This window comes from Nansenia antarctica (assembly GCF_963989245.1).
Source record: "Nansenia antarctica genome assembly, chromosome: 19".
NCBI lineage: Eukaryota > Metazoa > Chordata > Actinopteri > Argentiniformes > Microstomatidae > Nansenia > Nansenia antarctica.
In genome coordinates, this window is record NC_137692.1 from 24,205,302 (window position 1) to 24,231,911 (window position 26,610).

A 26,610-nucleotide genomic window follows, 5' to 3' on the forward strand; every position below is an offset into this window, starting at 1 on the left:
TCTCGCTCTCTCTCTCTCTCGCTCTCTCTCTCTCTCTCTCTCTCTCTCTCTCTCTCTCTCTCTCTCTCGCTCTCTCCTTTGATATCTGTGCCTGTGCTCTTTCAGCCTCCTGCTCCTTCATGAAAGCTGGAATAAAAGCAGACACAAAGCTTCCTGCTTGAATCCACACGCTGTCTTGGGGGCAGGGGGGCGGGGGGGGTCTCCGCCGTGTAAATAGGCCAAACACCTGCTGGATGGGGGATCCCTTCCTTCCACCCAAACACACTTGTTATCTAAACCCAGTGGGGCAAAGCCAAAGCGCATGGTTAGATACATCTATTCAGCTGCTGCACTTTTGATGAGTGATTGGGGTCTTAATCTGAGATCAGATGACAAGAGAGGAGGGGTTTAATTCTATCGGAGGAAGAAAAAAAAAGGAAAGAGAAAGTCTTATTACCCTCAAAATTACAAACATTGACATTGATTTGCCTAAAAACCTAAAACACAATTTGGCGTTTGGAAACACTACAAGGAATTTGTTTAAAAAACACCACACAAAAAAAACCAGTACAAAGCCTAACAAATGCCTTCCATTTGGACAACAACAGTCTACAAGCCCCCTTTTGAGCTCTCCCAATAGGCTCCGCTAATCTATGCCAAAGTGGCAGCTGTCAGAAGAAAAGTTGTGCTCGGCGCGGGCAGCAGACCCTGTGTGACTGAAGTGGGTCCGCCCGCCTAGGAGGAGGAGGGAAGGAGGGGGGGGCCCGGCCGGCCCAGACCGAGGGTCCGGCTGCTCCGTGAGCTCAGCAGGCTGCGATGAGCCAGAACAATCCTGCCCAGGCGCTGCAACATCCCCTCTCAATGAAATCACAATGCTGTGTCCGCAACTTCCACCAGCTACACGTTCCAGTGGGATTTGGGGGTCCGTCTGTCTCAACGCATCAACGCAGCAAGTAGGGCTATTAGTTTCCCCATATTGTGTGAGGACGGACAGACAGACAGACGGGACCCCCTTGCTTTTAAAAAGAAGTGAGGAGGGCACGGTGTCTCATACCCCTCCTTTAAATAATTTAAATACATTTTCATCATGTCTTTAAGAAGACAACAACACTCACTGCAGACCTTGGTAGGAACTTCCACCTTTAAGGCTACTTCAATCACAACCATAAACAACACTATGTAAACACGATAGGATCAGGAAGAATATTCAGAATGATTATTGAAGAAATCAACTTAAGGGACACGAGAAGGGTAAATAGCCCAGTGGTACTATTCTGTAAAAAACATCCAAGCTAAATGTTGAGAAGATCAAAACATTATTATTCTACAGTTTGATCCAAGACCGTCTTTAGAATATTTTGTAATAAACAGCAGAAATAGTTAAAGAGATTAATAAATAACGTTTAATCTCATTATGATACCAGCCCGCTAACCTATTCCACTACAAATGATAGTGATAAACACTGCACACACGCGTGGTGCTCATCGTGGAGAAAAAGGAAGATGGTAGTTCCCTAAAGCCGAACACACCCCCACATCACATCACACCACATCACCACATCACCACATCACCACACCACACACCCCCACATCACATCACATCACACACCCCCACATCACATCACATCACACACCCCCACATCACATCACATCACATCACACACCCCCACATCACATCACATCACACCACACATCACATCACATCGCACACCCCCACATCACATCACACCACATCACCACATCACCACATCACACCCACATCACATCACATCACATCACACACCCCCACATCACATCACATCGCACACCCCCACATCACATCACATCGCACACCCCCACATCACATCACATCACACACCCCCACATCACATCACATCGCACACCCCCACATCACATCACACCACACACCCCCACATCACATCACACCACACACCCCCACATCACATCACACCACATCACACATCACATCACCAGGTCCGCTCAACACACCCCCACATCACATCACACCCCCACATCACACCACACCCCACACCCCCACATCACATCACAAGGTCCGCTCAACACACCCCCACATCACATCACATCACATCACATCACACCCCCCAGGTGAACACACCCCCACATCACATCACATCACACCACACCACATCACACCACATCACACCACAAGGTCCGCTCAACGACTCGGTTGTTATTGTAGCTTGTTGGCCAGCAGCACTTTGACAGGGGGGCTTCTGCTCCTCCAACCATCTAATCATGTAGCAACAATGTAGCAACATCTGGACGGAACCTGCTCTCAACATTCGAAATTCGAAATTCGAAATTCTAGATTCCTCGTTTTTAGGGGATCGTAGCCTTGCTTAGCACACACGTCATCTGCTATGACCACACTCCCGACATTATTTTGGTACTACGACACTAGAGAGAGAGGAACATGTCCACCACCCGTGTTCCTGATGCCTCCTCCAGACCAGAGCAGCGTGGCGTAGTAGCCTGGCAGAGAGTCCGATCAACACACATACACACAGAGTTGAACAACACAGCTAATAGATCCATCACAACCCGAACAATTACAATCACCCCACCCCATCACCGTTATAGATTATAAATGCTTGCTTAGCTTTGCTTAATAGCCTACGAAAGAGCCTAGAAATAGGCTACATAAAATAGCTAATTTAGCAAAACAAACCTTGCTTGCTTTAAGGTTGGATAGCAACATAATAACATAATAATAAACCCGCTTAAGCACCTTTCATACGTTACAAAAAAAATGGAGCTCAACTATCTCAACGCGTTAGAATAACTAAAACACTAAAATAAATCAAGACGGGAAACATTGTAACGTTACAACACGTTTCACAACATTAGCATACGAGCGCTGGTGACACCCCCCCCAGGATGCTAACAAGCTACAACACCTGAACGCTTATTTCTTTAATGCTTTACACACAGAAAGTGGATGTTGTTAACACATAGATAGACAGAACAAGGATCAGAGGAAGGATGTGTAGGGTATTCTTCTTAAAGTAAAGCTGGAACACAAACGATCGGATCTACAAACGTGAACTAGTCATGTTTTCCTAAGTTGACATGTTTTGTTTTCAAGCTCCTGGCTAACTGGGAGGTCCCATCCATGCCATGATGCTAGTTCACACTAATAACGTTCACACGAGTCACACACGTGTCCAAAACCTATATTATTATTAGGTTATAAGTCAGTGGTGCTGGTTAATGCATCAATAATATACCTAAAGACAACATGCTGAGCCCGGGGAGATGTGAGAGTTTTAGGTTCATCTGAGAGACATGCTACATCAGCTAGCTGCTCCTTCAGTCCACCCGGAGGTCTACAGTCTGTCTGTCTGTCTGTCTGTCTGTCTGGAGTCCGCTTTAGAATTAGAATTCAGAATGTTGAATTTAGATTAGAATGTTGAATTTAGAAGCTTTTGTATCCGCAATTCTTTACTGATTGTTGTTGAGTATTCGAAGCATTTATATATATTTTTAGATTGTATCTATCTGTGAGCTGTGCTGTGCTGGAGCTAGCTGGTCCTTTAGGCTGCTTCACTTATCACAGCAAAGATGCTCCTGTCATATGGAACAGACTTTCCTGCCATCATCCCTCTGGGCATCAATCAGAGAGCAACAACAACAAATAGCCTAAGCTTGAGCTGTGATGCAGGGCTGGATGCTGCCCACCCTACTAGGGGGGGATCAAGGCCAAGCAAGCAACTAAAAAGTTAGCTTTGCGACTTGACGATGGACAAGTTGGACTAGGGGGGTAAGCTAAGGCCACACCACCACTACACAACTACTCCTCCAGTCCATGCTCCACCCCTTGGGTCAGTCCTAGGGGTTAGGGTTAGGGTGCCTAGCCTGGGTTAGGGGTTAGGGTTAGGTCCTCAATATCAGTCCATCTCAGTGGGATAGTGCCTAGCCTTAGCTGCTCCAAGCCCCTCTCTCTATCTACCAGCTGGCTGGGTCCTCCTCCTCCTCCATGCACTCACCTCCCCGCTGCTGGAGCCGCTCGACTCCCCCAGAACATCTTCAAACGTCCGCAGGTTTCTCCCGATGGCAGAGGAGACCTGCATGGCGGCGTCAAACCCGGGTCCCACCCCTCCTACCCCGGGGTGGGTCTCCGGCGGGGGTCTCAGAGAGGCAGTGACCCGGGTCCGGCCCGCTCTCCTCCCGGCTGAGCCCAGGCTGCTGCTGCCTCCGGGCCGCGCGGGGAACCGCCACCGACAGCTGTGCGCCATTTTACACTTCTGCTGCTCTGCTGCCGAGAGATCAGAGGGAGCTGCGTTGGGGGGGGTTTTCGTACCCGCATTCAGCGTAAGGCACCGCCCACCTTGCCTCTGATTGGCCGAACCACGTTCCCAGTCTCAAAAATGTATAAACAAAAGATGGCGGACGTTTATACGGGGAGCTATTTGGGCAACCCCATATTAAACGTTCACGGAGCAAAATTAAGCAAAATTAAGAATTATTCATAATTATTCAATTATTAATAATATGATATATTATTATTTGTTTGATTTGTTTTAGCGGGTTATCTTAGTTATTAGATCACGACTGCTGAACTAGTTATGTGCAGTTATGTGTGTTGCATTTATTAAGTTTGCTCCTCAACCAGGCCCAGTTGCTGGTTTAGCGATGAGATTCGGAATCCCCTAACCCTAACCTTAACCCCTAAACCCTAACCCCTTTTTAACCCTAAACCCTTTTTTCCCGGGAGGCAGGTGGCTAAAGTAGTCAGGGAGCTTCGCTGAAGGTGGGCGAACGTTCGGCCAATCAGAGGCAGGTGGGCGTACGTTCGGCCAATCAGAGACGAGGTGGGCGTACGTTCGGCCAATCAGAGGCAGGTGGGCGTGCATTACGCTGAATGCGGGTACGAAAAAAAATAACGCATCAGAGAGCTGAGTTGTGGGTGTAGCCCTGAACCTGCATTCACCATCGAGCTTCCCGTTTCATACATGAAAACACATACACACATCCATGTTCCAGGGCTGGTGGAAAGTGGCGGCCCCGCAACATGCATTTCTTCAATATGAACTAGTCAAGCTTTCCATAGCCAGTTAGAAAACAGGTCACAGGGCAGTTTGTTTACCCGGGAAAGGAAAGGGGGCTTCAGTTAACCCAAAAGTCGTTGGTTGTTCCACCTTGCATGTCGCAAGCAATCAACTTTGGGTTGTAATTTTGCCATTTCATTTTGCCATTTAGCAGACGCTTTTAATCCAAAGCGATTTACAATTCTGAATGACAGGGACATTCCCCCTGGAGTAACTGAGGGCTAAGTGCCTTGCTCAAGGGCACACTAGTAGTGGTGTGGTTTCAGGCGGGATTTGAACTCACAACCTTCCGATCACAAGTCCAACTCACTATCCACTACCCCGCTTAGCTTAGCTTGTTAGCTTGTGCTAACGTTAGCTTAGCAAAACAAGCTGCTGATGTCATTCCTTGTAACGTTACTGTGCCACAACACTCCTGGTTTTCACCACCACTGACTGACAAATACCAAATTACCTTGCTACATTTAAACCAATGCACAAAAGACAAGACCACGAAGAGCTAAAATAGTTAGCTAACTTTCAGCACCATGTCGCTGTCCAGTCAACAACAAGCCGTGGTCCCGAGCAATAAGCTAACTCGATATAATAGTTCGCAGCTTTCGACTAAAACATTCCTTCTTATTTGAAAGACTGCAGAACTAAACAAAACAAAACAAACTGAATATGGGTTTTCTATTAGGAAATTACATTGTGGGAGTCCGCGGCGGTAAACTGTCTGGTAAAACTTTTGAGCAGTGAGTGAGTGCATGAGTACGGATTCCCCCTGGGGTCACATGGTAGAAAAAAAATATTTGATGTGTGAATCTGTTCCCTCGGTTTAGTCCTTGCAATCGTTCTGGCTCTTAGGGCCTAACCCTAACCCTAACCCTAACGAATTACTAAACAGAGGGAACAAATTACTAAACCGAGGAAACGGATTCACACATCAAATAATATTTTTCTACCATGTGACCCCAGGGGGACTCCGTACATGAGGGATCAACAACATGCGTTTCCCAGATGAACGTGGGAGTCCCATTCCTCTTTTTTTTACCCGTACCCCTTGTTTTGTAGTGCCACTGGCTTTTTGGCTTGCCCCTCCTAACAGAGTAACAAGTGGTAGTGGTTGAAAATCTTCCCCTATGAAATGGGAATAACCCTTCAAGACCCTGATACAAAAGCTTGGACATGATTCAACTTAAGTTTCACTATCAATCCATCAAACAAGTCATAAAAAAAAAATCTCTGCTTTCTCATTTCTCAACCAGGCCAGTTCACGACAGAATAGCGGTGCTCCGTAGGCGCGCAACACAATTTGGCCCTACATTTTAGGGTAGGGGTGTCCCTATTCTTGATGGCATGTAGGGCCAAGTGGTAGCCCTCCAAACAGAGTTTTTACAGATGCACACTCCAAACCAAGGGTTAAAAACGAGTGTTGAACTCCCAGAATGCCTTGCGAATCGTCGGCAAGATAGTGGCAGAACGCACAAGCAATGAGGAAGAAAACCACAAATGTAATTATTTTCTGAATTATTATTAAAAAATTATTAATAACCATTGTATTATCTTAGTTTAATGTCATTGTATTCTAGACCTTTTCTTTATAACAAACTATATAACAAAGCATAACAAAAAAATCTGATAAGTTTCAACAATGTTTTAAGGCTGATTTGTGCGTGACAGTCCCGCATTTTGACATATTTCTATGTCAAACTTTCCCCCCTTTAATGGCACATGACGCCCAAAATGTAACTGAAGTTCAGCCGCCATCGTTGTTGCACTGTTGTGCACCTCTGATATCAGTGCAGACTGGCAGGGTAGGAGCAGGGTTGCTAGCCTACAGAGCACCGCCATTCTGTCATGAACTGGCCTGATAATGAAGCATTGTTCTTTTTTATTTGATGACTTGTTTGATTGGTAGCGTGAAACTTGAGCTGTTAACGAATCGCAAACTTCCATGCGTTTCTATGATACTACTGGTGACGTATCAGGGTCTTGAAGGGTCATCCCATTTAATAGGGGAAGATTTTCAACCACTACCCCTGGTAACTCTGTTCCGAGGGGCAAGCCGAAAAGCGAGTGGCACTCCAAAACGAGGGTTAGGGGTAAAAATGAGAAATGGGATCGGGCCTTTGACTCATCTGTCAATAATTATGATAAGATATACGTCTTTAAACAGGCTTTATTGATAGAACACCTTTACATCATGTAGGCATATTTCAACTTTTACACTGCAATTAATTTCTTTACAATAATAACAAAAGATGATAATGAAGTTTGCGTCCAAACAATAAAATACTGTTAATTTAAAATGACCCCATCACGTTGATATTCTGAAGGGGCCTAGCCAAGTAGATACCAATTTAATGTAATGGTATGTGGAGACCATCTCTTTCGACCAGTAAAAGAAAGAAAAGAAAAAAACATAATAGGCTAGGTGCACGATCTCACTACTTCCTGAAAGGCACCTTGCATGAACATATCCTGTCTCACTCTATTGGTTTAATTGATTAATCAGCTGTGCACTGTGTGTTCCAACGGTTTACCGCACAGCTGATTAATCAATTAAACCAATAGAGTGAGACAGGATATGTTCATACCAGTTGCCTTTCAGGAAGTAGTGAGATCGTGCACCTAGCCTATTGGCTGTTCTTGCTTATCTCAATGAATTGTGTGAATCAGAAAACACTTCCTGTATACAATTCCGAACACCCATGAAATAATCTATTACAGTAATTATTAGTACTTCAATGACAATGAGTGTTGGTACTAACGGTTAGTACCAGAAGGAAAGCACACGCCAGTTGTTAGTGTAAAAACAGCTACCAATTGACCATGCTCTGTTATTTCCTGGAAGAAGCATTGAAACCGTTTTTGTAGCTAGCTTGATAGCACACTAACACTTTAAAAAGTTAATCATACTGTACATTCAAAAGAACCATGACAGATAAAACATAGACATATTGCATTATAATTTAACCTAGGTTATCAACAGAGCCATTGCTAGGATCTTGAAACATTGGGGGCTTAGCCCAGCCCATGGGGGTTAGCAGAGTTTTTGATTGACGGGTGGTAGCTTGCGCTAAATTAACAGCGATGCGCTAAATCGATGGCGATGCGGTAGATGGCGACTTTTTTGTTGTTTTTTTCCCTCCCCAGGATCAGGAGATCAGGAGATCAGTAGATTAGGGGCTATTCAGAAAACATTCGGGGCTCGAGCCTCGATGCCCAGGGGCTAACGACACCACTTATTAAGTTGGTAGATATGCCACATACAAATGCATGCTATCAAATCGGTCATCTTTCGCACATATTCTATCCTTTTATACAAAATCACACTTCACTCCTTCCTTGCATTTAAAAGTTTCTAATTCCAAAGAGCAAAACTCACACAAGTGACTAGCTGGGCGCTGTTCTGTGTGCGGTCAGGGGAGGCAGAGCCTCACCTCATGTCATACTCCAATGAAAACAGCTGTTATGAAAAGTAAAAAAAAGAAAATTAAATTAAATAAATATTAAAAATGTTCCACTTTCATCTGTGTTATAAATGTAATTTCTGTATGATTCCAATATTGTTTTTAGCCAGTGCCTCTGCCAACCATTGACCTCACTGCTGTGAGCAGCCAAGGCAAGCAACACCCCAGCCCTTCCAACGACTGTACTACCTCGGCTTGTTTCTGATACAAGTAGACAAGTTGCATGTAACATCGTCTACTTGCATGTAACATTGTTAAATGTAACCGTGACACAACAATGATGACTTCTTATTAAATAGGCCTCTTCTCCTCCAATGAAATTACAGGAAGGCTTATGGGTTTTAGGCACCGATTCCTTCAATAAAGTTTCGTTTTTTCCCCACATTTGAATATATAGGCATTATGTGCATAATGCCATACATTCAATTCTAAATCCCATCTTAAGTAGATTTGTAACTGAGTGATACCGTATCGGTTCAAGGATTGTACATGGCCGGCCCAAGTCATTATGCATGTCTCAAGTGTCAAGTTCTGAAGTTTTTTTCGGGATAGTTTCTCTCTTTATACAAACTTGCTTTGGCAGAGCGAGATGGCCGTTAAGGAGTTTTTGCTACATTTGCTGAAGTCCAGTTTGACCAGGTTTATGACAGAGTGAAGCAGTATAACAGGTAGATCAGAGATGCTGGAGGCAGATCCCCTTTAATAATCACCATACCGTAAATGAATGTAACAGCACCACAGTTCACTTCTACCGAGCAGTGTCACTCAATCACTCAATCAGCTTTCTTCTTCACCACATTCAACACCAAGACTCTTCTGTTGACGACTGAGGATCGTGGTGGTTGGAGTAAAATGTGAGCCGCATGAAAGGGATTATGGGAGTGGTAGTCTGGATTACAGTCTGGAGGTAAGCACACGTGTGGGGTGCCAGGTATAGCATAGGTGAGGGAGAGGAAGGAAGGAAGGAAGGAAGGAAGGAGGGAGGGAGGGAAGGGTGCAGACAGTCTTTGCTCATACGAGAGATCTCTAAAAGCTCAGCCACTAGGGCCCGTCTGCAGCCTCTCCTGCTTGTGTTTGTCCAGCCACTGTGAGATCTGCTGCTTCAGCTCCAGGTTGGGCCGGATCTGATCCATGGTGAGGGGGCTGCGGTTGAACGGGTCTGTCTGATCACTGTAGAGGGAAGAACAACATCAATAGCAATTCGTGAGCTTAGAATTATAAGGTTCTATCTCCATTTTTGTCAAAATTGATTTTTTTTACATAATCTGATCCATTAGGTGTTTATTAATGCCTGTGTGATGTTATTTTAAAGTTATTTTTTTGGTTAGTAATTAATAAAATACAAAGGTTCCATCTCACCAAACATAATGGAATGTAAAAACTTTGACGCTCAATATCTCTGAACTGCCCTAAACGGAGATGGAACCTTATCATTCTAAACGGAGATAGAACCTTATCATTCTAAACGGAGATAGAACCTTATCATTCTAAACGGAGATAGAACCTTATCATTCTAAACGGAGATAGAACCTTATCATTCTAAACGGAGATAGAACCTTATCATTCTAAACTCACGAATATCCTACAAAACATCTTGGTTGAGGAATATACAAGCAGCACATAAGACGTACACCGGAGGTGGAGGCTGGTGGAGGTAGAAATCGGAGGACAGGCTTGTTGTAATGCATAGGAATGGAATGAGGAATCAAACACCCTATGTGAATGGAATGGGACGCCCCGCCCCGAGTGACTGACCTGAGAAGGTGGCGTGCGATGGTGGGGCGGTCCACTGTGACGTTCGAGGAGGGGAGCAACACGGGGTCTAGCATCAAGGTCGACATGATGGGGTCCAGGAACTCATCAGGGGCCTCTGAGTAATATTCCTCCTCCTGCTGATGTCTGTCTGCATGAGACTGAGATAGACAGACAGGCAGGCAGACAGGCAGGCAGACAGGCAGGCAGACAGGAAGTCAGTCAGACATAGACAGACAAAAGGGGGTGTATTTCATTGTGTTTCAATGCGATGCGATGCTGGCCTCATACAATGAACGTTATGTAAAAAATGCCTGGTATCCAACCTTTATTTTGTCAGCGATCAGACCGAAGGACACGATCATGTCTCCAGGCTTGTTGATCTTCTTCAGGACACGTACAGTCTGACAGAAGAGCGTGGGCGAGTAGGAGCGGCCGTCTTTCGGAACCGTGGCGCAGAAATTCTCCTCATCACTGCAACAAAGTAAACGAGACCATGAGACCGTAAGAATGGCTAGGACACAAATCGATGACTGAACACTAGAACAGCCGTGCCTTTTTTTACCTACTAAAAGAGCCCCCTCTTTACAATGCTCAAGCTGCTATTTACACACAACGACCATTAGTTGGCCATCTTGTAAATTAACCTGCCTCCTATACAGAAAAACTGCAAAATAGCTTTATATTAGCTTATCCTGATATGATTTTGGGTTAGGGTTAGGGTTAGCTTAACCCTAACCCGTAAGGCTACTGGGTGGTAGAACGCACATATCTAGGAAAACTCATGAAAGGATGGTCCTGGAATTTGATCGAGTGCAACGATAGAACATGTTTCTTTACTCATAGTTAGTGTTGTTCTAGTGTTAAATGGGTCTCTATGCACTCCTCTCAACAGGGAATGAACCAAGTGGCAACAGCAAGATGAGGATCAGACCTAGAAGTGGAGTATATCCTGGCTTTGCATTTCCCTTCTTAAACCAGACTGCTGCCTAGAAGACTACATATCCCAGGTTCCCTTCTTAAAGCAGACTGCTGCCTAGAAGACTAGGGGCCGGTTTCACAGACAAGGCTTAAGCCTAATCCTAGACTAAAAAACATCTTCAATGGAGATTTTACATTGAAAGTGTGATTTAGTCCAGGACTAGGCTTAAGCCTTGTCTCTGAAACCGGCCCTACATATCCCAGGTTCCCTTGTTAAAGCAGACTGCTGTCTAGACTACAACAGACTGAGGTCTAGAAGACTACATACCCCAGGTTCAGGTAGATGGTGCAGATGTCAGAGACCAGCTGTTGAGGTTTGAAGTCAAACTCACTGAAGTCCTTCACCTTCAGGGCGCCCATCTTGGGTCCCACCAAGTGCTGCAGGAAGTAGTTGAGCATGGAGATGATCCTCTCGGCCAGGAACGGGTGCACAAAGATACCCTTGATCTCTGGAGGGAGGGAGGGGGAAAGACAGAGAGAGAGGGAGAGGGAGAGAGAGGGAGTGAAAGAGAGAGAGAGGGAGGGAGGGAGGGAGGGGGAAAGACAAAGAGAGAGGGAGAGGGAGAGAGAGGGAGTGAAAGAGAGAGAGAGGGAGCGAGAGAGAGAAAAAGAGAGAGAGAGAGAGAGAGAGAGAGAGAGAGAGAGAGAGAGAGAGAGAGAGAGAGAGAGAGAGAGAGAGAGAGAGAGAGAGAGAGGAGAAGAATATTGTTGGGCAATCATTTAAAGACTGCTTATACACACCTTGGATGATCAAACACTTTGTGAGTTTAGAATGATAAGGTTCAATCTCCGTTTAGAATGATAAGGTTCTATCTCCGTTTAGAATGATAAGGTTCTATCTCCGTTTAGAATGATAAGGTTCTATCTCCGTTTAGAATGATAAGGTTCTATCTCCGTTTAGAATGATAAGGTTCTATCTCCGTTTAGAATGATAAGGTTCTATCTCCGTTTAGGGCAGTTCAGAGATATTGAGCGTCAAAGTTTTTACATTCCATTATGTTTCTGTGAGATGGAACCTTTGTATTTTATGAATTACTAACTCAAAAATGTCAACATTTTTAAAATAACACCACACAGGCATTAATAAACACCTAATGGATCAGATTATGTAAAAAAAAACTCAATTTTGACAAAAATGGAGATAGAACCTTATAATTCTAACGTCACTTATAATTCTAACGTCACGAGTTAACTTTTCCTTGTCTAACCTGATGTGAGGAAGGCCAGCGTGCCGATGGTCTCGTTGGACATGATGTTGTGGAAGCGGCCCAGCTGGCCTAGCTGCGTCAGACCGGACTCCTTCTCTCTGCGGGCGTCGGGGGCTAGCCCCTCCCACTCCCCCCGGTCCCGCTCCAGCTGCAGCAGCTTGATCTTACTCAGATACTGACAGGAGAAAGGACCAATCAGAGGGAGGAGAGAGGTGTGATGACGACATTACAAGCTGTAAGTAAGTAAAGCTTTATTTATATAGCACCTTTCATACAAGAAATGCAACTCAGAGTGCTTTACAACAGGAATAAGAACATAAAGTGAATATAAAAACATATACAAGCATAGAATGAATATAAAAGCAGGGGAAAACAGTAAAAAGAACAGGTAAAGATAAAATACAATATTACGTAACAACATTGTTTTAGCGCCCCTTAAGCCGTGTGTGTATGTGTGTGTGTGTATGTGTGTGTGTGTGTGTGTGTGTGTGTGTGTGTGTGTGTGTGTGTGTGTGTGTGTGTGTGTGTGTGTTAGGGTTGGGTGGTATAACGTTAATAATACCAAAAAACAGTGACTAGTGCTAATGACTTTTCCAGAAAAGCACATCATCACGGCAGACAACATTGTTGATGCACTCCTCCACACGGCACTTATCGATTGAAAGGTAGATGACAATAAACTCTTGGTCAGAACGACTGACAATGCTGCCAACATTGCAGCCGCCATCAGAGCCCTGAATTGTCCACGGCTCAACTGATTTGGCAAAATCTGGTGGTGACAAATTGCAGTACAAGCATAGTCTCTAACAGTCTACTAAACTAAATAATTTTTTTATGGACAAATTATAGCCTATAGGCTATGACATAGCACACGAGGCAGATTATATTATTACGAATGCAGCGTGTGACGCTTCTTATTAAGCTATAATATTATGCTATCCAACTGTTTAATTTAGTTTGTCAAGCTGTGATCGGGATGTAGAGTTGAAATGATTGCTTATGGATCACCAATAGGCGACCCCCCGGCCCTCAGATTTATTTTTATATTGTAACGAACCTGTATAAGGCCCGTTAGCAGCTCCACAAAGGGAGCAAATAGACAGCTAAATAACAGGCCGAAGATCAATAGTTCATTATAGTAAAACACATATACTGTACAGGCAGTTGGAGATTACTAAATTCCAGTGAACCGAAGACAAGTCTCACCTGTATGGCCTCGTCCAATAGGAAGACGGCATCGTTCATCAGCAGGTTGAGGTACCTCAGGAACAGCGGTGGGTTCATCGCCTCCAGGTTCTGAGACGCATAGTCGGCCAGATGCTGCGGACACAAAGCTCAATTTAACAACTTTGGCACATCGTGAGTTTAGAATGATAAGGTTCTATCTCCGTTTAGAATGATAAGGTTTTATCTCCGTTTAGAATGATAAGGTTCTATCTCCGTTTAGAATGATAAGGTTCTATCTCCGTTTAGAATGATAAGGTTCTATCTCCGTTTAGAATGATAAGGTTCCATCTCCGTTTAGGGCAGTTCAGAGATATTGAGCGTCAACGTTTTTACATTCCATTATGTTTTGTGAGATGGAACCTTTGTATTTTATTAATTACTAACTAAAAAATGTAAACATTTTTAAAAATAACACCACACAGGCATTAATAAACACCTAATGGATCAGATTATGTAAAAAAATCAATTTTGACAAAAGTGGAGATAGAACCTTATAATTCTAACGTCACAACATAGTCAAAACCAAGGTTCCTATGGTTAAGTGTAACCCAATGTTTGTTTCTTTTTCTTTTTTATTTCTTTATTTCTCCTGTATAATCCTTGTCCTAATTATACAATCAATGTGTTTTCAGTTGGCCATGTGTCCTAGCTATTTTTTCTTATTTTCTTTTTGTGTGTGTGATTTATTTACTGTCGTCTACGTTCAACCTTCAGACTTCTATTTTGACTACATATATGTAGGTATGTGCAATATGTCTAGCGTATATATGTACAGTTTGAACTACTGCTGATTTTGTACCGTCATGAAAACTTCAATAAACAAAGTTGTGAAAAAAAAAAGAAGAAAAAAAAAAAAGTTCCAGACAGTGTAGTGTGCTGCAGTACCTCCCAGGTAACTAGAGGGGGCAGTGTGGGATTGGACCATTTTTGGACTATGATAAATCGCTGTTGATTCTTGAAGAATATAACCTAACCATGGCCTAAGTTTAGGGATGGGAATTGAGAACCGATTCCAGTTGAGAACTGGTAACACATTTTTCTTCGACACATCGGTGATCAATAACTTCCGAGGTTACCGATTCTCTTAAGCCCAATGCACACAGCGTGCGATTTCTGTTGCACGACAACATTCCATTTTGAAGTTTGAATGGAAGTCTATGAGAAAATCGCGTCCCAATGCACACGGCCCCGATTTTAATCGCGCGGCGAAAATTTGATTCCATTCATGACAACAATGGAAATTATGGAATGTTGTCGTGCAACAGAAATCGCACGCTGTGTGCATTGGGCTTTATCGGTGCCGGCATGTTTTGTGAATGCGCGGACAGTTCCGCATTTGAAAAAACGTGTGTGTCATGATAACTCGCAACAAGAAGTACAGAAGAAGGGTGGAAACACCAGCAATATGCTAAAACATCTTTCGACGCAACACGGGATAAAATGACAGGAATGCCACGGTATCCTAGAGGAGAGCAGAACTACAACCCCATCAAAGCTGCTCTACATCGCTGGGATCTTCCGTTTCCAGCTGCTATTTCCAGCAAAACTCGTCGTCACCAGGGATAAGAAGTGTAGTTACGGCAAGACCAAAGAAGGCCAAATCTGTGCTCTCAAGTCTGCTAACTACTATCTGCTTTGAATGACTGGCGCTACATTGAGCGAGCAAGCAGAGCCTTAGGTTACACCTTAACTGCTCCTCCTGAGACATCTACTGCCCCTCAGCACTGCGTCTCCTAAAGACACCCGCTTTTCCCCTCTACTGTGTCCCTAAACACTTCTATTGCCCCCTTGTACCGTTTCTGTTTCTCCAGTGTAAAAAAAAAAAAAAAAGTGATAGGAGAAGGTTTTTCCTTCTATCAATGGCCCCGGGCCTGAGCGGGATTACTCTTCCTGCTACGACTGGTGGATTGATGATTCACTTGCTTAGTATTCAAATGTATATATTGTAAGTCGCTTTGGAATAAGGCGTCTGATAAATGCCAAAAATGTAAAATGTAAAATGTAAATGTCAATGTAAATGTAGAGTCATGTACCCCCTCCTCTCTCACTCTGTACCCCCTCCTCTCTCACTCTGTACCCCCTCCTCTCTCACTCTGTACCCCCTCCTCTCTCACTCTGTACCCCCTCCTCTCTCACTCTGTACCCCCTCCTCTCTCACTCTGTACCCCCTCCTCTCTCACTCTGTACCCCCTCCTCTCTCACTCTGTACCCCCTCCTCTCTCACTCTGTACCCCCTCCTCTCTCACTCTGTACCCCCTCCTCTCTCACTCTGTACCCCCTCCTCTCTCACTCTGTACCCCCTCCTCTCTCACTCTGTACCCCCTCCTCTCTCACTCTGTACCCCCTCCTCTCTCACACATCGGTACAGACATGTGAGAACGATCCTGAGGTGAAACATGACACGACACTTAACAAGAATTAAGAATAGTTCAAAACAACATTGACATAATGAACAGATTATACAGACAATAAAAGTGCAGTAGTTTATAATACAAGAGAGAGGTAGGTACCTCACATGATTTTATGTCGTATATACAAATATATAGCTTCAAAACATAATTTAGCCTCATGGACGGTCGCTCTTTTCTCCCATTGAATTTCAGTGTGATTACATTTCCCGTCCGTTGACCGTGGGTTGACTGCAGCTTTGTTTGTTTGTTTGAATCCCAGAATTCACAGACAGAAAATTAAGTGAAGGGGCGGCTGTGTCTCAGGAGGTAGAGTCGCCGTCTAATGATCACAAGGTTGGCAGATCAGCGGTTCGAGCCCCGGCTGGCCACATGTCGAAGTGTCCTTGGGCAAGACACTGAACCCCAAAATTGCTCCCAGTGAGCGGGCCAGCGCCTTGCATGGCAGCTTGCCGCCATTGGTGTGTGAATGTGCGTGTGAATGGGTGAATGAGAGGCCGTTGTAAAGCGCTTTGGAGCAGCAAAAAAGCTGCTATATAAGTGCAGTCCATTTACCATTTAGAAAGGGCCTTACCTTGATGTTCTCTCTATAGCTTTCTTTCCCCCACATGTACTTGAGGATGGGGTACATGGGTCTCCTGTAGTTGAACTTCTGTTCAAACTGGTGAGGGTCACCTGAGAAGGTTACAAGAGGGAAAACCAGGAAGTAGTAATTCATTTGAGCTTCATCATATCAATCCAGATTCTACAAGCATGAATGTAATCACTTTGCGAGTGGTTTGTTTGCCCTGTCTGTCTTTCTCCCTTTCACTCAGTAGATTGAGCTATCTTGTGATCCCACGGGTAAGGAGAGTTATGTTTTTGTCTCTCCACTTTTCTTTCTGTATTCTTTTTCTTTATTTTGTTATTAAGTTATCTTCAACTAAAAATGTAAATGTCAATAATAGGGCTAATGTATGTATGTATGAATGTTATGGAAGTGTATTGTTTGTATTTAAGTGTTTAAGATGAAAAATTGTTTGAAAGTATGGTATGAGGACCCCAGGAAGAATAGCTACTGCATATTTGCTGTATCTAATGGTGGATCCAAATAAACAAACAAACAAACAAACAAACTCACCCGTGAACTCGATATCCACGAACACGGTGATGAGCGCCTCTGCGAGGTGGGGGGCGTGGCGGTAGGCGCAGAAGACCCTCTGGCGCTGGAACATGATTGGCTGAGCCGTGCTAGTCGACGACTGTTCCATGTGGGGCATCACAGCCTCGAGCACCTCGGCCATCTTCGCTCGCAGGTGGGGGTTCTTCATCCTAGATGGGAGGAGTACAGGTTCATATAACTAGGGCTGTCTGGTCATCATGGAATTTTGGGTTTAATCTAGGTCCGGGGGTTTAATCTAGGTCCGGGGGTTTAATCTAGGTCCGGGGGTTTAATCTAGGTCCGAGGGTTTAATCTAGGTCCGAGGGTTTAATCTAGGTCCGAGGGAAAACCTTGTCATGTGTCCCATACCTATCCACGTTCCCCATAAAAACAGTGATGAAGTTGAGGACCTGCTCCAAGCTCTCGGCGGAAGACTCCAGAACTTCGTCGGCGAACCGTCGCAGGAAAATGAAGAAATCCCCCATGTTCTCTGCAAAGAACTCTGACACACACACACACACACACACAACCAGGTATGTGACATTCAACCACACCAGTCGTCATCCTAGCTTGTGTTAGCAGAGTCACGTACACTAAGGTCACCATCTGTTTCTGCGGCTGTGGTACTTCCATTATGAATGAATGAATTAAACGTGTGTAAACGTTAACTTGAAGCCACACATCGACACTGAACATCACCAAAGGGAAACATGAACTAATGTAAAATATGAACTAAAAGGCCAACACAGATACACGCTTTATGGGAATGTAGGAGTTTTTTTTATTTTTATTTCTATTATTATTACTTTTTTAGAAGATTATTTTTTTATCCAAAGCGACTTACAATTGCAGATTACAGGGACGGTCTCCCTGGAGTAACATAGGGCTAGGTGCCTTACTCAAGGGCACACTAGGGGCACCTTCTGATCACAAAGTCCAACTCACTATCCACTAGGCCACCACTACCCCGAATTTGTTATTGTTCACTAGAACGCTAGTCCTGCCACGCCGTGAGGTAACAACAGGGTATATACAGGAATCTTGAGGTTAATTTCAATACCTTTCTAAGACTTTTTAAAGATCTTGTCAATATTTTTCCAGACCTCACCGCCACTTCGAGCTGTAACCGTTTACATCAGTGACACCTTTTAACTTAACAGTTTTAGTTTGCAATAGACTAGACCACGATCATACAACAGAATTTCCGGTTCATCTTAGTTTTTTAATAAACTAATAAATTCACGAACTTTTACTAAACGCTTTTAGGACTCAAACTCATTGGACAGAGTCTAATTCAGAAAAATACCTACAAAATTCAAGACCTCATAAAATCGTGATAAGACTTTTTAATACGTATTACGGGTCTTGATTTATCAACTTTTAATACTTTTCAAGACACCGCGGATACCCTGTAACAAGTACCTGGTACGTAGCACAGCAGGCTGTTGTGTAGCGGGGGCAGAGGGAAGGAGAGCTGCGTGTGTTCGGGTCCCTGGTTGTTCAGGCCCAGCTGGACGAGCAGCGCAGCGCTGGCGGCCTGCAGGTTGAGGCAGCACTGCAGCATGGCGGGCTGCGTGGCCGCGGCCTTGGTGGACAGGTAGACCGTCATCAGACGTTCAAACTGCTCGCGGAGCTGCTCGGCCGCGGGGGCGCCCGCATTCTGCGCATCCCGCCACGTCCCCTGCAGCCTGTGGAGCTGGTGGTTCATCCTCACCATCTGCTCGTGGAGTCTGGGAGGGGGAGGAGGACACACAGACACAGAGACAGAGAGAGAGAGAGAGAGAGAGAGACAGAGACAGAGACAGAGACAGAGACAGAGACAGAGAGATACACGGTTAAAAACATATGCATCTCTGAGTGGGGCAGTCCCACTCATATTTTTTTTGACAGTTACAGTGGAGATTTAGACAGGAACTATGGGTGAGAGAGAGAGAGGAGGGATGACATGCAGGATATGTCCCCGGACAGAATCGAACCGGGGACCCTGCGGTTACATGGTCAGCGCTTAACCCGCTACGCCACCTAAGCGCCCCTGACCCCTGACTATTTCTGAGCTCGAGTCTGCATTCACTGTCCTACAGAGAGCATGTGTTGGGCTGAGGTTGGTGCTTAATGCTAGAAAGATAAAATATTTTATTTACCAAAAAAATGTATCTGATTTTTTCATATGTACTTTGGGTGCGGGGCCCCCTTGAGTGTGTGCCTGCTTATACCACACCTGCCATCTGGTTTGACAAAGACATTCAGAAAACACTCATTTAGGGTGGGCTTCTTTTATAAGAATAGATTGTGCCTTTCCCTGAACAGAAGAAAGCAGATGGGCAATTAACTTTCATGCAAGTACTTGATTATGGTGACATCATCTACCAAAGTGCAGCAGCCACTACTCTTAAAACCATTGGATGCCATCTACCATAGCGACTTTCCCCATCTCAGAGGTAATAGTAGTAATACTCATCAATGCATTCTTTATCAAAACATCGGTTGGACCTCGTTAAAATCCTGTAGATCTCTTTATTACTTCCTTTTTGTGTATAAACAAGCCTTACTGCATAAACTACCGGCTTACCTAACCTCATTATTAAACTGTAAGGACATGAATTACGTTTACATTTAAAACATCTAGCAGGCGCTTTATGCAAAGTGACTTTACAACAAGTATATTTGTCAAGTTAGGGTTAGGGTTAGGGCAAGTAAGTTAAGAAAAACAAATCTATGCTAAGACCAGGGTCTATTGGCAGTCACAATGCTAGAAGAAGAAATATTTACTTACACTAGAGAAACTGTACAGGGGTAGTGGGGATGAAGAGGTATTTTGACCTATAAAACTAAATTTTAAATAAAAAATAAAAAAATTCTGAGTGGGGCAGTCCCACTCATATTTTTTAAAATGTTTATTGACAGTTACAGTGAAGAATTAGACAGGAAGGATGGGTTAGAGAGAGAGGAGGGATGACATGCAGGATATGTCCCCGGCCGGAATCGAACCGGAGACCCTGCGGTTACATGGTCAACGCCTAACCCGCTACGCCACCTAAGCGCCCCCAGAACTGGTTAACTCTTAAGGTTGCCCGGGTCTCCACCACTCATGTATTTTCTTTCTTATTTTCCCGGGCGTGTTGACAGACAGAGAACATATTCTCATCTGCAGAAGCCAGCTGGGAAAGTGGAGATCAATCAGCCGATTGAAAGCAGAGAATGATTAGGCACCATGATGAGTACAAGCCCAGATTGGAGATGTAGTCATAGATGGGGAACATCATCAATACCAATTACACTTTTTTAATTGGTAGATGTAGAAAAGGACACAGCTTGGATGTTACCGTTTTAAGTACTGCATTACAAATCAAGGGAGATGCCTCTTCAGATTTGTTTCACAATATATAGTCATGCACCGGTTTATACCAGGAAAGAACATTGAGAACATATTGTCATTAGCAAAAAAAACACTTGGAGAAGCTTGGCAGGGGAGAGGAGACAGGATGCACAAAATAATCCAAATATCAATTCTTAATCTTAGATGTTAATGTTACCCTTTAAGTACCTTTAAGTATTTTAGAATTAATTCTACTTTATTACACATAACATCAATGTTTTGATTTTTTTGGTCTGGATTGTTTGAGTTAATACCAAAGTCTGGTGCAAATTTCACTTGAATAGGCTCATTGGAAATACATTTACTGGACAAAATATTGATGTGTACTTTCCCCCCACTGTAGTTGTTAAAACTGGTCATGTAAAGAAAATGTACTTACTTTGTAAGTGTGAAAAAAAAACTCCATGAAGTTTATAAATCAACCATGATCTGGATTGGTAAGTGTAATATCCACAACACTAAATTCAGCAAATCTAAGACCTGTTTTAAAGTATTGTTTATTTATTGTTTTATTTATTTTGTTTAATCGGCTCACTCAGATGTATATCTGAAAATTGGTGAAGAAGATTATTATTATTATTATTATTATTATTATGCTTATTTGAATGTTGGTACACCTCAACTCAACCTGAATCAAAACAAACAAACACACTGGTTTCAGACTGCGCTAGCTAGCTAGCTAGCTAACAACAAAGAACATCATGCTAGGCAGCTTGCCGCCATTGGTGTGTGAATGTGTGTGTGAATGGGTGAATGAGAGGCCGTTGTAAAGCGCTTTGGAGCAGCAAAAAAGGCGCTATACTGTATAAGTGCAGTCCATTTACCATTTAGATTGCTGCTCTGAATGTTTAGCACATCACAACATGCTGATGGAACATGATGAACATGCTAAAAACACATAACTACACATAGCTAGATGATCACAGTCCCTCAACATAAACAAGACATCACTAACATACGCAGATGACGAGTGTTGTGAATCGCGTACCGAAAACAAGCCTAGTTGTATGCAAGGTGATGCGGCTGTTGGCTTTATATGGTAACAGCAGCAACACTATCCGGTTGTTAAGTCGTGACGTGTTTCCGGGTCCAAAGTTGGCTGAGGCGCTGTCTTCGAAATGCCTCAGTAATAATAATAATTCATTATATTTATATAGCGCTTTTCCGAGGCTCAAAGACTCTGACAAATATGGGAAAAACGGGAAAGTGCTGCTGTGTCCCTTGTTGTATGAATAGATCCCAGTCTAAAAAACAATTGAATTGTCATTCTACCGCTGTAGTACACTGGTACTCTGGTGCTGTAGTACACTGGTACTCTGGTGCTTTAGTACACTGGTACTCTGATGCTTTAGTACACTGGTACTCTGGTGCTTTAGTACACTGGTACTCTGGTGCTTTAGTACACTGGTACTCTGGTGCTTTAGTACACTGGTACTCTGGTGCTTTAGTACACTGGTACTCTGGTGCTTTAGTACACTGGTACTCTGGTGCTTTAGTACACTGGTACTCTGGTGCTTTAGTACACTGGTACTCTGGTGCTTTAGTACACTGGTACTCTGGTGCTTTAGTACACTGGTACTCTGGTGCTTTAGTACACTGGTACTCTGGTGCTTTAGTACACTGGTACTCTGGTGCTTTAGTACACTGGTACTCTGGTGCTTTAGTACACTGGTACTCTGGTGCTTTAGTACACTGGTACTCTGGTGCTTTAGTACACTGGTACTCTGGTGCTTTAGTACACTGGTACTCTGGTGCTGTAGTACACTGGTACTCTGGTGCTTTAGTACACTGGTACTGTGGTGCTGTAGTACTCTGGTGCTTTAGTACACTGGTACTCTGGTGCTTTAGTACACTGGTACTCTGGTGCAGGAAATTTCTGGTTTGGACCCGGAAATTGCAAAAACGTCACGTTTGACGTCAGACTTAACAACCGAATAGATGACTGCTAGGATGTGCCAGTGAGAGCAGGGCGGAGGAGGGACAGTAGCTACCTGTGGAAGCCCAGGTGCAGGGTGAGCTGGGTCAGGATGAGGTTCTCAGTCAGGAGGCTGTAGGACTGGGCGTTGTCCACGGACTGCTGCTGCTGCTGGGGGGGGACAGGTATCAGACATGTCTCCTTGTCCAGACCTGCGAGGACAGGAACTAGTTACCATTTATAAACCGGGAGAACACTAGACTTGCCATTAACACTAGAACAGCCTGCGGGTGGGGTCATTTTGACCCTCTGAGTACCGGTAATTTCTTTTTGTTATATCTTTGCACTCGATCAACTTTCAGGACCCTCCTTTCATGACTTTTCCTAGATATGTGCATTCTACCACCCAGTATCCTTACATTTTCAAAATCACATCAGGATAAGCTAGTATAAAGCTATCTGTGTAGGAGGCAGGCTAATTTACAAGGCGGCCAACTAGTGGTCTTTGTGTGTAAATAGCAGCTTCCCATTATAAATACATTTGACCACTCTTATAGTAGGTAAAAAAGGCGCGGCTGTTCTAGTGTTAAGAGATGGGTTGGAGGTTAATAATTATGAATCATTTATATTAGTTTATCACTGAAGATAGTTAGTCAGTTAGTAGTCAGCCATTCACTTTCATTCACTGGCCTTCTCCCAGATCTGTACATGCTTCTTTAACCAACTGTCATACTGTGTCATACATGGATACATTGGATAACACACATACAGATCTGGACCCAGGCCAGGACACAGAGACACACAGAGACACACAGAGACACACAGAGACACACACTCACACTCACACTAGGGCTGCACGATTTGGGGAAAAAATCGAATTGCGATTATTTGGACAGATATCGCGATTGCGATTAATTTGCGATTATTTATTTTTTAAATAGCAAAAAAAAAAAGGAAGTTTTTGTAAAGTGTGGCCATATCTCCGGCTAGGAAGGTCGTATCAACGTGCAGTTTGTTTGTACGTCTTCAGGGGACTTAGAGGCTCCCTCCTCTAGCACCCCCACAGCCCGAGCTACGAGTGAAAGAACTAAACTTACATTGGGTTACTTTAAAGTTGGGTTGCTTTAAAATCAAGCTTCAGATTAAAACATGTGATGGAGCATTACTAACCTGACTCAGGTGGTTTGTTTCACACAACCATCTAGGAAAGCTTAATTGGAAGCTGTTTGGAAAAGGGCAGGTACTTTCAAAAAAAAATTCAACCCAAAGTTGCTCACAGTGTTAATAGACACCATGTCTTTTGCGAGGTAGTGCGTGATGGAATTTGTTATTTCACGGTGCCTTCGTGAGCCCTTTTCATATGCCGTAACAGCCGCAAACGACTCTGAAACACTAGGTTGTTTAACTTTGTTAGACTGGGCTACGGGACGTTCACTCAACTCTCCCTTTCTGACCGCACACCCGTCATACAGCTGCCTGTGGTACTTTTTCAAGTGCTGATATAGGTTTGTGGTGTTGCCTCTGGATGAGGCGACTGTTCCACGACAGGTCGTGCACAACACCTGTTTTTGTTGCACATCAGTCGTCCTAAATCCGAAATACTTCCACACAACAGAAGTGCTGCTTTTCTTCGGGACTAAATCGTCCAACGTTGCTTCTGGTTCTGCTGAAGCCATTATCCACCATGAATGTTGCTATTGCTAGCTACCGAAACGTGGGCGTTTCACGTGCGATGTTGTTGGTGTGCGTTCATTGACGTTGACGTTCATTGACGTTGACGTTCATTGACGTTGAATCCGACGCGCTGTATGACGTATCCCATACGGGTAGTGGTGGTCTAGTGAGTTGGACTTGCGATCGGAAGGTTGTGTGAGTTCAAATCCCGCCTGAAACCACACCACTACTAGTGTGCCCTTGAGTAAGGCACTTAGCCCTCAGTTACTCCAGGGGGAATGTCCCTGTAATTCGTAATTGTAAATCGCTTGGATTAAAAGCGTCTGCTAAATAGCAAAAAATAAAAAATAAATAAATAAAAATAAATCGCAGGCAAATCGCAGGCTTTGCGATTAGCTAATCGCATCATTTCAAATCGCGATTTCGATTTAAAATCGATTAATCGTGCAGCCCTAACTCACACTCACACTCACACTCACACTCACACTCACACTCACACTCACACTCTCACACACACACCCACCCCCACCCCCACCCCCACCCCCACAACCACACCCACCAACATCCACCCACCCACCCACCTCTGGCGTGTACGTTGCGGTTCCGCCTGTCCTCCTCGCTCAGCTCTTTGAGGGAGCAGTAGGTGGGGTTAAAGGTCAGCAGCTTGGGCGAGCGCGGGCGGCAGAACGGCTGGCACAGCTTCAGGAGCGCCGCGCCCAGGTTGAGGAAGAAGGCGTCCGAGGCGTACATCTGGAAGAAGAGCTCTGCCATCTGATTGGCCCAGATCTTGCCGCGTCCGGCGTTGGCCTGCAGGCAGTCGCCCAGCCAGGTGAGCAGCAGGTGGCGCGTCTCGCTCGACTGCTGCAGCAGGTTCCTCAGGATCTGGTGCAGCTTGTCGTGAAACTGACCCATGAACTAGTTGACCAATCATGAGAAGGCAAGAAGGAAGAAGGAAATCATTGTCATCGCCAAAGCAGGCAGCAGCACTACCCTTCTCTGTTTTTCCCAAATAGCTATTTTATTGACAGTTCTATTTATTGACATGATGGACTTCATACCAGTGAGACTAAAGTTAAATCACATCTAAAGGCTGCGTTGCTGCTTTCTAAGACCTGTATCAACGCATTTAACTGACTATAGACGGTAAGATAGACGGTAAGAAGTGTTGAGGAGGAGATGGGAGAATAGAAGTGGGGATTGGGGAGATATAGCAAGGTTTGAGAGAGAGAGAGAGAGAGGGAGGGAGGGAGGGAGGGAGGGAGGGAGGGAGGGAGAGAGAGAGAGAGAGAGAGAGACCTGGTGTATATTCGACTCCTGGACCTTGATCTCCTGCGGGCTGGTGCGTGAGGGGCTGAGGAAGAAGCAGTGCCCCTCCACCACCCCGGGGGTCTTCAGCAGACAGGAGATGCTCAACACCGACCCCAGGAGGGTCTTCTGGTACTGGAGCCCGTTGGTGGGGTCTTTGGGCTGGATGTGCTCCACCAACACCTGGGTTGAGTGAAGTGAAGTGAAACTTTATTTATATAGCGCCTTTCGTACATGGATGCAACTCAAAGCACTACCCTTGGTTTAGTAATTCGTTAGGGTTAGGGTTATGGTTATGGTTAGGGTTAGGCCCTACAAGCCAGAACGATCGCAAGGATTCTATCACAAGGATCGCAAGGATCGTTCTGGCTCGTAGGGCCTAACCCTAACCCTAACTAATTACTAAACAGAGGGAACGGATTCAAACATCAAATTTTTTTTTTCTACCATGTGACCCCAGGGGGGCTCCGTAGCTACAGAACCTAGAAAACCACAGTTTTCCCTCTCACAGCTTATATAGACACTAGTATGGCGGATTGAAATAATCCTCCAGAGAAGTGATATGTCTCCTGACCTTGGCGATGTCTTTCTGCTTGCTGAAGTAGAGGAGGATATCCAGGTAGTTGAAGAGCAGCACCTGACAGAGTTCCAGGTCCTTCACTCGACCGTGGAAGATATCCAGCATGGGAACTATCACCTCCCCGAAGGTTCGCACCTCCTGATCCACCAACAGGCCAGAGATCACCTCCTCCACAAACTCAACCACTTCCTCTAGCTCTGCAACACACACACAACATGACGTTACTGCAGACAGAATAGACTAGAACAGAATATTATGGAATACAATACAATACATTAAGGTCATGTTCTCACATGAAAGTCCGAATCGAGACCCGGAGCAAGTGGATGAGTTCGCAACATTGTTGCATAAATTATTTATCTGATTTGCGTTCTCACAGCCCTTCATGTAAACGAAGTAACATACGCAATCAAAGTAACAGACGTGGTAGTTGATTGGTCAGAAAAATTCAAGTGGCAAGTTCAGCCACAGATTTGTTCTCCCCCGTCAAAGTACAAAAAGATTTGGACAGTCCTTTATTCCAGCTGCACTCCGACTCTA

General features: G+C 44.4%; 2 protein-coding genes across 3 annotated transcripts in view; both read right to left on the bottom strand.

The window, feature by feature from the left end:
- kmt2a (lysine (K)-specific methyltransferase 2A) overlaps window positions 1-4,235 on the bottom strand; it is a gene marked incomplete at both ends in the record, with an annotated part of 60,911 nt that extends 56,676 nt beyond the window's left edge. The window contains one exon of the mRNA XM_080549075.1: window positions 3,987-4,235. Within this exon, the coding sequence (XP_080405201.1) occupies window positions 3,987-4,235 (249 nt within the window). The remainder of the gene's footprint in view (window positions 1-3,986) is intronic.
- Window positions 4,236-7,253: 3,018 nt separating this feature from the next.
- The window catches only part of ube4a (ubiquitination factor E4A), a gene marked incomplete at its 5' end in the record, with an annotated part of 31,520 nt that continues 12,163 nt past the window's right edge, over window positions 7,254-26,610 (bottom strand). For both annotated transcript variants that reach the window (XM_080548796.1, XM_080548795.1), the window contains 14 exons: window positions 7,254-9,673; window positions 10,259-10,416; window positions 10,582-10,729; window positions 11,505-11,685; window positions 12,445-12,619; window positions 13,651-13,764; window positions 16,654-16,754; window positions 17,200-17,390; window positions 17,590-17,722; window positions 18,643-18,950; window positions 22,588-22,723; window positions 24,767-25,100; window positions 25,482-25,673; window positions 26,065-26,267. In XM_080548796.1, coding sequence (XP_080404922.1) covers window positions 9,538-9,673; window positions 10,259-10,416; window positions 10,582-10,729; window positions 11,505-11,685; window positions 12,445-12,619; window positions 13,651-13,764; window positions 16,654-16,754; window positions 17,200-17,390; window positions 17,590-17,722; window positions 18,643-18,950; window positions 22,588-22,723; window positions 24,767-25,100; window positions 25,482-25,673; window positions 26,065-26,267 — 2,510 coding nt within the window. In that variant the 3' untranslated portion in view covers window positions 7,254-9,537. The remainder of the gene's footprint in view (window positions 9,674-10,258; window positions 10,417-10,581; window positions 10,730-11,504; window positions 11,686-12,444; window positions 12,620-13,650; window positions 13,765-16,653; window positions 16,755-17,199; window positions 17,391-17,589; window positions 17,723-18,642; window positions 18,951-22,587; window positions 22,724-24,766; window positions 25,101-25,481; window positions 25,674-26,064; window positions 26,268-26,610) is intronic.